This window comes from Crassostrea angulata, chromosome 8 (assembly GCF_025612915.1).
Source record: "Crassostrea angulata isolate pt1a10 chromosome 8, ASM2561291v2, whole genome shotgun sequence".
Classification (NCBI taxonomy): domain Eukaryota; kingdom Metazoa; phylum Mollusca; class Bivalvia; order Ostreida; family Ostreidae; genus Magallana; species Magallana angulata.
The window spans coordinates 52,405,984-52,417,689 of NC_069118.1; the positions used below are offsets into that span (position 1 = coordinate 52,405,984).

At 33.1% G+C, this 11,706-nt stretch overlaps 1 protein-coding gene across 2 annotated transcripts in view; it reads right to left on the minus strand.

The window, feature by feature from the left end:
* Nucleotides 1-11,474, minus strand: part of LOC128158390 (tripartite motif-containing protein 2-like) — a 38,281-nt gene extending 26,807 nt beyond the window's left edge. The window contains exons 1-2 of one of the 2 annotated variants that reach the window (XM_052821189.1): nt 11,311-11,474; nt 3,945-5,733 (exon numbers count right to left, since the gene is read on the minus strand). In XM_052821189.1, coding sequence (XP_052677149.1) covers nt 4,077-5,708 — 1,632 coding nt within the window. In that variant the 5' untranslated portion in view covers nt 5,709-5,733; nt 11,311-11,474 and the 3' untranslated portion in view covers nt 3,945-4,076. Of the gene's footprint in view, nt 1-3,944; nt 5,734-11,310 lie in introns of those variants that run through there. The other variant, XM_052821187.1, reaches the window with a different exon arrangement.
* Nucleotides 11,475-11,706: the final 232 nt, after the last annotated feature.

Sequence of the window (11,706 nt, forward strand, 5' to 3'; positions counted from 1 at the left end):
ACAATGACTACAGTAGTATCTGGTCTAAAATGTTTCATTTTATATTTGAAGCAATGTTATTTTCATTTTGATTCAACTATTGTTTGTTGAAGAATGGAAAAAATTATCAACAATAAGTGTGTTTCACCACCCCCCCCCCCCCAATCAACCTCCTTTTCAAGAACTTAGACCTAGATTTCCCAAAAATTACTACAGTAAATTATAAACATCCAACACATGTATAAGTTAATGGTGAAAATAATCAATTTCAAAGCAATACATAGCGTTCACATCGTCCAGCTGGTCAAAACATTCACCCGAATCCCCGAATCACCGAACAGAGGATGCAACTAATCAGAGGAAACATTGACCCTGTATGCTGTCAATGCTGAAAAAGAAAAACGTGAAAGATTTCATTTTCCGGGTTTAATTAATAATTTTTTTTAAAAATATTTACGTTACATTTAGAGTTTGTAAATTGTATAATGTGCGAAAGATTCATTGTTCGTCTTGTTTACCAACCAAGCATTCATATATTAGGGACGTTTATATAATTATATATCATATGTGTATACCCTGGATAATCTTGATTATCATGCATATAAAGATGGTTAATGGTTAACTTGGTCAAAACGTATATTTTAAAAAGATACGGTAATCAAAATTAAAATGCCGAACCAAGTTTGAAAAAATGACGCCATCTTGATTTGATGGCGCGAGATCTCGTTTACAAATGACAGATAAATTAGAGCCTTGAAAATGTTATTGGGAGTATCTATATTGTGATTTAAGTTACCTTAACATGAGTTCTTCGTTCCTGCATTATCTCCTTGTTGTAGAGGCTATTTATGCTTCTCAATTCTCCATTTTACAACAGCACCATCTTGTCCATTTTAACCTTCGCTCGGAATCATAAAGTGCGCCAATACTGACCAATCAGAACCCGCTAAATCTTGGAAAAGTGCATCTTGGGATAGTTTAAGATGAATAATGTTTAATCAAAATTATCATTTTTTACCGAATAGTATACTTTTTACATGTATATTTATTTTAAATAAGAACTGTCGGAGTCAGTATTTCCTGGTTAAATACGACAAAGTATTGGCGTGTGTTTGTTACAATTGTATTCGTAACACGTGATTAACAAAAAAAAAATGGCCGACCGTTTGTTTACAAATGTCTAATGAAATTAAACCATGTAAACAAATTCTAATGAGACATATGTATCAGATTTTGTCTTTAACTATATTTTATTTACATGTACTGATGATTTTGCCAAACTAAATATGATAGAGCCATATATAGTTTACTGACAAGTTAGTCTTGACTTGTCAATTTTCACCGCGATTCTAAGCACGGTCATATTCTTATTCAAAATATAGAGGTGTGAAAATATTATGTTCATCACAGAGCAGATTCTGCATGAACACACAGAAATCATAAATATAATTAGATGCCAATCAATTAACGGGGTCCGATTAACAGCGTTCACCCGTATGGTGAATTTACAAATACGATGAATTATTGGCAATTATTTTACAGTTACACATGTGCACTCATTAGTCATACGTATTCTCTTTTGAGAAGTGGACAGGCATAGCTATGCCTGTCCACTTCTCAAAAGAGAATATAGTCATACGATGAACAGTACGTTAAGAATACTTATGAAATTAAAATACAAACGCGTTAAACAAGCCGGGAAGTAAGACGTACACGTCGGACTGATATATAAACAAAATATATTTCTTATTATTTGGTATACTTTCTACATCAAATGTATACGAATGAATAATCAAATTTTAAAAATGGGATTAAAATCACGTGCACCACATGGCTAGTGCTGGATTTTAAACTGATTTTGTAATATAACGTATAACTTCAGTAAAATTATAAATAATGCTTATTATATCTTATAACAGAAACATGTGCATGTTTCATAAACATGTATCAATATCTGTGTTTACAGTACAGAAAGTAAATACGAAGTATAGATATGCACGAATCACATAGGCGTCGGACCGGGGGGGGGGGGGGGGGGGGCTAGGGGGGGGGGGGGCTTAGTGCAAAGTTAGACTTAACCATTAGGCACATAGCCCCCCCCCCAAACTTTTTCTAGCCGGAAATGTAATTGTTCCTAAATTTACCTTGAAAGATTGAGAAGTTGGAGTAATAGGCATAGTAGCCCCCCAACCCCCCCCCCCCCCCCCCGACACGGATTAGGAATTTCATGATTTTGGTAAAAAAAACATTTTGGGTAGGGAAATTTATTTTCGGAAGTATATAGTATAGGTATACCCCCCCCCCCCCCCCCCACGGATTAGGATTTTCATGATTTTGGGAATTCGGGTTTTTCCTCAATATTTCTGAGGATTAGTCTAGCCCCCCCCCCCCCCACTTTCAATTTGCTTCCGACGCCAGTGAATCATGATACAGTCATACATGTAGTAAAGACTGAAATGCATGTAAATAATTAAACAATTATTATATTAGACCCAAACTCCAAGTGGGTTTTACTTGTTATTATCAACTGTAGAATTAAAAAAAAAAATCCTGTGTACATGTGTTGGCGTGGTATTAAAAAAGAAATGGATTAGCTCTAAACTTCAGGTTGTACGAATATTTGGTATGATTTGTAAAAATTTACAACGACTTTACCTTAATTTGTTTGCTTAATTAGTTACTGTACCTAAAGGTTCATTCAAATGATAACTAAAGGAGTTAAGAAGGAGTCTTACAAAATAGGTATCTTAATTTATTGAGTGCACTAAGTAAAATTCGTCCTCATACACTGTTTGCGATATACAACTAGCTAGATTTTTTTTACTAAATAATTATAATTAACTTATCAGTTTTACTAACTCAGGTACACACCAATTGAAAAAAAAATCCTGCCGGGCTCCAGTTATAAACTCACGCTTCGTACTGTGTATATGTTATGTAACAGTCTTCTGTCCACTCCTGACAGAAAACCCCCTGCAATCCACACAGAATATACAGGAAAATCACAGAGGAGGTCACCTGGACAAAGAATGTATACACATGTATACACGTGCCCGAGTACCTAAGATTAATGATTTCATCATATGCATTAAACAAGATCGGACATCAGTTTTTCTTTTCAAATTCAATTAATTACTTAGTAAGGTTCTTAATCGCCTTATTTTCCACATTTGAAGATAGTTACATGTATACATATAGTTTCAGTCACGCTGAAACCTTACTATACATTTTAGTATGTACGGATTCATTATCATTAGGCTAGAATTAAACTTAAACCTGTTTAAAATAAATGATATCACTATTAAACTCAAATCAATTTTAGAAATAGTTTCAGCAATGCGTAAACCATTTGGAATCTTAACTTAAAGTTTCAGCATACTGAAACCTAGCGGAAATGTTCTGAAACTGATTGATATTTCCATAATAATTTACACAACTTTTCACACGATTTAAATTTAGTTTCCGCATTGCGGAAACCATCAGGAATCTTAGACTAAAGTTTCTGCTGACTGAAACCTAACGGATACTTGCTGAATCGATATAATGGTTTCCGCATTGCGGAAACTATACATGAAACTTCAACTTCAAGTTTCAGCAAAGTTTCCATATAGTTTCAGTTTTGCTGAAACTTGATTTTTCATCCAGTGTTACGTTTAAATGGTTGAATTTGAATTTGAAGAAATTTTTTTTAGAACATAATTTAAACTTTATCCCGGAAGAAAAGAAGTGATTTAAACCACATTTATGGGGGGGGGGGCATTTTCCTTGCCGTGCAACAAACCTTATCTATAGACCCGATTGAAGTGGAACAGCCAGCCTAAAAGACTGACGGATGATGAAGAGAGCTCTAGTCCCCTCATGTGATACCGGTAAGAGATTAACAAAATGAGTTTTTGTCATGATGTACATGAACAGTGTATAACCCTTTGACATGAAATACTTGAAATAATAATCAAATGAAGGTATATGGTATTTGAATATTTTTCTTATTTAATACAGGTACTCATCTTTCATACACATACTTCTATACTATAAATACACTTTCAGTTTGTCAACAAGCAATACATACAAACACTAGCGAAGAGACATAACTTCTTCTACATATAATATTTTATTTTCTTCAATTGATAAGAATAGTACTCAGCAACAAATAGGTTGTCGCTGGTGTCCACACTAAAACCTCGTGGATTCTGAAAAGCACAGTTTCTAATGTACCGGATAAACTGTCCGTCCTGATCCAGGATGTGGATACAACTGGTATTAATATTTGCAACAAGTATCAGGCCCTGGCTGTCTGTAGCTATGCCGAGTGGATCAAATGATCGTCTCTTAGTAGTGGGAGGACCAGTGTAGGTAAACCGGAGTTTCCCAGCCTGATTAACTACCACTACTGCATTAGCTCCATAATCTGACAGACAAATATCTAAATTTTTGTTCTCACTGATGTATTTCACGTACCCAGATGAATAGAGAGATTGTCCTTTGTCGTCGAACTGAATACTTTGTTTCTCTGTGGGGCCAGAGTAACACACAACTTTTGTTGGTTGATCATCACTGGTCATAACAACTAAGAGGTCACCAGAGAAGGTACTACATATATTGCGAGGTATCCAATCCCTTGTTTTGATCAATTTCTTTATCTTTGTTTTCTTAAGTATGTTCACACTTCTATCTTTGTCATCAGTATAAACAAGATCCCCAGTCTTTGTCACTGCTATGTCCCATGGATTGTTCCCAGACTTGGAATGGATTGACTGCACTAGATCTCCATGGATATTGAACAGTCGCATGATACTGTCGTCACCACACGTCCACATATCATTATCACTTAGACAGGCCACACTACCTAAAAATTTAACCTCCGTCTTTATAGTTGCGATGATACGCGGTACATTAATGAGCGGTTTGTCCAAGGGAGAAGACTGAGCAACAGGAGAATCAATTATGATACAACGTTCTGCTTTTATTAAAGATAACGCTGTCAGAGAACCAAACAGTTCTTTGGTGATTCCTCGAGGAATAAAACGTGGTAAGGAAACTTTGAGTTGAGGAGGCAATTTTCTGAATTCGGCATTTCTTGATTTGTAAGCAGCGACAAGGCTGGCATCATTAGAGTCTAGTAACTTCTTTAGATCAGCGATGCTCTGAGTGATTTCAGAAACTGTGTGTTTAATTTCATCTTTCTGCTTGTGTAGTACAGCCAGGTGTTCGGAGTCCATTTTAGCAAGATAAGATTTAAGTGTCTTAGCCATGGTGTCTATTTCTTTGTATAAGTCATCTTGATGCTTGTTGATAGCTGTTGTCAATTCCTGTGAGTTTTTATACAGATCAGCGACATGTATTGGAATTTCTGATGCAATCTCTTGATATTGAGGATAAATAAGTTTTTCTAATTTCTGTAAATCTTTTTGAATGACTTCTCTCTTGTTTTCCATTAATTCAATAAATTTATGACCATGATGCTCTTCAGATGAAGCACATGTTGTACAAATAGGAATGTCACACTGTTGACAGTAAAGTACGCTTATGTTTGAAGAATGTTTTGGACATTTAGTCGTAGATCCTCTCTTTTTAAATGACACAACTTTGTGATCTTGGGATTCATCGGAGAGATGTTCTCCCACACAGGCTTTACACAGATGTATGTGACAAATGTCACAGTACATAGAGGGAGCTGGAGTCTCACAGAGATGACACCGTAACACATCCTGGGCCCAACGCTGATCCATCAGGTCAGATACTTCTAATCAAAATCTAAAAAAACAATTTGATGAAAATTAAATACTCATTGAATAGCATACAACAAATTATCGATTCCTTGTAAACACTGTACCTTTATCTTGAATCGAATAGCAGTTTAATCGTTTGAGGAAAATTTATTTAACTTTAAAAGTAAATACCAACCTGTCACTTATGAAATGTGATTTCATCAATAAATATTTACCTTTGCAAATATGTTTCCTTATATAAACTTACAGAATAGCGAAAACGTTCAATTCTGTAAAAACTTTTTCATGACGTCACAATGGTCATTGGACACGCTTATAGCTTGTCGCTTGGTTTATTGTAAACATAAAATCTCGGTAATTTTAACAATTCTGAACGATTTGTCTTTTTCACACCTAAATATATAAAGTAATAACTTTGATATCTATAATATGAGGTGCTTTAATTGTGCATTTTGAATAATTTACCGAAATTTGAATGTTAGAAGTCAAGTCATAAGAGAATCACAGAGGTAAGAATTCATTGTAAAGTAAACAAAGCCCAAGTCTTATATTTGTTTACAGACGCTGTAATATAATTAAGTAAGGAATATACCATACATATGAAAAATGACTAGAGGCATTAACAATGACTTGATTTAATGTGTTCTAAAGTAATATTATCAACAAAAGAAAGCATCATTTATTAGAAACTTATAGCAATGTAGTACACATGGACACGGTTACAAGACTTGAGCATTGTTTACAAAAACAAAGAATTTCAACTTCGATATCTGACCCTAGTTGGTCCAGAGCAAAGTCCAGATTGGGTTCCGGAGGCTAAGCCCCCGGAAGCTTCTGAATTTTGGAAATGTAGTAGGGTAAAAATGAAGTCTTCAAATGTAGATTTTTTGATATATCTTCTCGTGAGTAAAATGAAAAGTAAAACAATTAAATATATTTTAATACTCGAAAAAATCCCATCGAAACAATCCGCCATGAGAAATATAAGAAAAATTTCCTTTACATTTTGTTTTCACGAACGGGTGTAACCTAATTAGTTTAAAAAGTTTAATAGGACGATGTAAATGAAGTTTTTAAAAAGATAACAATGCCAGCTTGTATCATAATAAATATGGAAAAGTTAGAAGAACCATTTATTTAAATTTAAGTGAGAGGTGACATTTGTACCCAAGGGGAGTGTAGCTAGTGGGCTCTTTAAGTACTGTAAAACGAGAAAATATGGTGCACTACAAATTTTAGCGCCTATGGCGCAACTGCCTCTGAGCGCTAAAATTAATAGTGCGCCAACGATTTTTTATATGTATTAAATTTCTTCAAGTTGCAAAACAATAACGTCATTCTATTTTTAAGGCTATATAGAAGTGTTCATTTAAATATCAGATACTGTCGGTTCTGTTTGTTTAAACAATTACACAGGTAAATGGTATGGGTTATCGGGTGTAAGTGCCTAAACATGGATTAATTTATTCAGTTTGAATTGCTTTTTAATATCTCTCATTAGCACCTTGAAAATTGGGCGTCTCCCCATGCCACTTCCATTTAGTGCCTCGAGGTAAAAATGTGATTAAGCGTGGCGATCGTTGACGCTGACAATACATGATTGATCATAATTTCTATGATCTCTGATTAGTGGATATAAAGATAACAAGACGATACCTATTTCTTGTGTGTTTTTTAAATGTAAAATTACTGTGAAAAAGATTCTCTCATGGTGATCGACACTCATGGTAAATGTTGCATTCGATTTCACTTTTAGTTTTGGGACTCTTCTAGTGTTATCCAAGTCGACACGTTAAATTCAAAGTCCGATAACTCAAATTTGTTTACCAACAAAAATTACACATTATCGCCAATAATCGAAGTTTTCATATCTATCTACTGACGATTTACACAAAAGTAAGTGTATTGTTCTCAACGACAGTTTACCGTGCGTGCGAGATAAAAATCAAAGTCGTTGTGTTCACATGCTTGAGTGAACACAGAACTAAATTTTGGGCGTGATCGTTTATCAAACAACAACAATTTCGTTTTCTTTTTTTAAAGAAAAGATGCATGCGCTAAAATATAATTGCGCTAATGTACTGGCACTTGCATTTGCGCTAAAATATGTATGCGCCAAATTTTCTCATTTTACAGTATGTTACACAATTTGTTCTATGTGTTTTATTTATATTCACCGTTGAAATTAATCTAATGTAGAGAAATCCCATGAGTTTCCAAAACGTTGATAAAAAAAAAAACTCGCAAGAAGACATTTCTTTGCCACAAGAAGAATGATTCAACTTTATTTTGACAATTTTTTTTTTTTTTTTATTTGCAATTTTTTGTAATTACATTTTTCACATTCATACATACACAAACACACATACCATAGATTATAAGTAATTATACTATAAAGTTGATACAATCAGGAAAAAAAAACTATATGACTTCTGCTCTAGATCTTGTATATATTAAACATCACAGAAAAGATTTTTCCATTCAGACCATATTGTATTATGTTTGTAAAAAGAAGAATTTCTAATTGCTAGACAACTTTCAATTTCATATCTATAAAGTAAATGACACATTAGTCCAGCAATGTTTGGGGTTTTTGTATTACAAAGACATTGAAAAATATACTGTTTGGTAAATAAAATTAGAAAATTAATGACTAAATTTGACTTTGAGAGAGGAGCCTCTCCGAATAATACATTGATTACATTAAAACCAACTCTCTTTGAGACAGTATTGTAAATATGCATACTCAAACTATTCCAGATAGCAAGTACAGTAGGACAAGATGTGAAAATATGTTCAATGGTTTCAACTTCACTCTTGCAGAAAGTACAAGTGTCATTATCAACTAATTTTAACTTTTTCAAGTAAGCTTTAACTGGGAGAAGTCTATGTAATGTTCTATATTGTAACCATTGTATAGAAGAGTCTTTAGTGACCTTGAAACATATTTTAAACACATCCTGTAAAATTAATTCAGGATATCCTCTTTGTACAATAGTGGAATTCCATCTTCTAATTGATGTTGGTAAAATACCTACTGTATTAGTATTAATTAATTTGTAAATATGCTTGGTACATTTCTTGTATAAAAGAATTTCAACACAATGATAAGGAACAAAAGGACCAATGCTATGGCTGTAGGTTTCCTTACAGAACTTTGAACCTTTTACAAACTTTGCTACAGCACTAATCATACTGTTGTATTGCATAAAACATATTTCAAAATTGAATTTCTTTTCAAAATCAGATTTTGATAGAAATGATCCATTTTCATATAAAAAGTCTTTCACAATTTTAACACCTCTTCTGTACCATTCTTTATAAAACACAGGCTTTTTATCCACCTTAATTTTAGAATTAAACCAAACTGGAGCATATGTTATGTTATCATTTAAAATTCGACTTTGGTTAAAATGTGTATTCAATACAATAAGCCATGACTTCAGAACATCTCTCCAAAAAGTGTTGGTACAGTTGTTCAAAAGATTTTCAATAAAAGCATCACCAAAATCCAAAAATCCAGACACAATATCTCCAAACACTGCGTTAAAAATACTCAACCAAGATTGTCCCCCCTGCACTAGTCTTTGTATCCAGGAACACTTTAAAGAAATTATAAAATTATTCAAGTTCACCATATTCAAGCCTCCTGCAAAGAGGTTTTGTGTCACGACTGAGCGTTTAATTTTATCACACTTGGATTTCCAAATAAATCTAAAAAAATCATTGTTCAAAAAATTAATTGTTTCTTTTCTTGGATTTGGTAATGAAATAAGTAAATGGTTTATTTTTGGAATAATAAGACTCTTAAGTACAGTAAGTCTTCCTATGGGAGTAAGAATTCGCCTTTCCCATTGTTGGATGAGTGCAGAGATTTTTGGAATTTGAATATTATAATTTAATTCTGGAATTTGTTCCAAGTCAACAGAAAAATGAATACCTAATAATACAAATTCAGTGGCTCCCCAATCTAATTTCCATCTAGAGTGATGAAAGACTTCAGATGAAAATTTTTTTGAGCCAAACCATATAATTTTTGTTTTTGAGCTATTAACTTTCAACCCCGATATTTTTGAAAATAATTCTAAAGTTTCAAGAGCATTAAATAAAGATGAAGCAGAACCGTCAAGAATAAGGGATGTATCATCTGCATACTGGGATATTTTATGTTCTCTATCATACACAAAGATGCCTCTAATATCTTTATTTTGTTTAATTAGTATAGCCAATATTTCAGCACAAAGAATGAAAAGATATGGGGCTACAGGGTCACCCTGACGACATCCTCGCTGTATTTCAAACTGTTGCTATTTTGACAATTTTAGTGGGCGCCGGTGTCTTAGTTCTTAGTGTCTTAATTCTTTTATGACACTTATGTCCATGGATTATTTTTTGTAAAAAAAAAAAGCTCTTGGTTTAAAATTAAAACAGTTTACTATATGTTTATATACAGCTCTTTATAAGTCAAACAATGAAATAAATTGAATTAAGTAATTATACTTAACAATTACTGTACTATTATAATGTTATTTATTATAGCTTAATGAAAATAAAAATATCCACCTAAATTTTGGAGACGGTACATAATATGCTGGTTAATACATAATGTTTCTTTTTGCAATTTTAATCTTGTATGGCTTCGGAAAAAGATAATTCCACATGAAACAGAAGTCAAATAAACTAAGTTTGAAATAATTAGCTAAAATTACAGAAGGATAAATCTTCTACGTAGAAGAAATATAAGTCTTGGCGATTGATGGAAGGATGTCGAGCATAGCTCGAAGCCTTAAAAACAGGTTTAGATTCAAACATTTGAAGTACAATATCAAATACACTTTGTCAAAATTTAAACAAAGATTATAACGTTTTGCAAATATCTCTCTCCCCATTAAAATAATTTTAAAAAAAACAAGCAAATCAAAAGAAAAAAAGCAAATGATGCCTCTCAAACATCCTGTTTTATATAGCTTTTTCATATTTTTCCAACTATATATCAAGTTTCCTCGTAAATGTGTTAGGGTCCTAAATTCAAATAAAACTTACAAAAATGAAATTACAAATACTCGAGCTTGATCTGAGCCAAATAATCGATATTCACAGAAAGATGTGTCTCTATTTCAGTATTCAGGATTATGAACTTTGCATTAAGAAATATTTTATGACTAAAATTGATTTACATATTGACAAAAAATATACCAAAATTCATCATATGTTTTGCCACAATATTAACATTAGACAGCTCGGTGCAAAAGATCAGAAAAGGTGCAAAACATCCTGGGTTCAATTCAACGCATCTTGGCAGCAATTTCGTTTTAATATATACAGACCTTATGTACCTACATGCATACCAGCTAGTTCTCATTAACAAGTTTAAATCATTCAAAATATCATATCTTGAGTTTAAAGCTCGGACTAATCCAGTCGCGAGGGTAAACGTGCTGCCATTTTTATAAACAAATTTCAACAGACTGTATCGTAATATGTTCTGACTTCCATTGCACTTGCCCCAAACAGTCACAACGTACAAAATATTAACGATTCCCTAAAAGCGTCTTTAGTTTGTGTATGAAATAAAAATCAACTGACGTATAGACTTCTGTACCTTTTCATTCAGAGACCTTACACTTCCACCGTCGGCATGTTGGTAGACTCAATAGTATCAGAGGTCACGGGTGGTTTCGCCCCGGTAATATGTTGGCACATAGATTTTGTGCCAACTGGTTTCGCCCCATTTTAATGTAAATGGTTCAAACTGTAAATGATGGAAACATGGATAGAAATAAATAGATGTATTTCATCTGTAAAAAATGTATTTTTAGACGCCTTAATATATCAAATAATTTGAAAGGGTAATCATTTTAAGAGACACTGAAGAATGTTGTTCCTTTTTAAAAACCCATTCATTTCCGATACGAGATCAGTAGAAAAAACAACAACAATTTAAATGGACTAGCAAAGACACGCAGGAGCTTTAATGTATATACCGATATATATATAC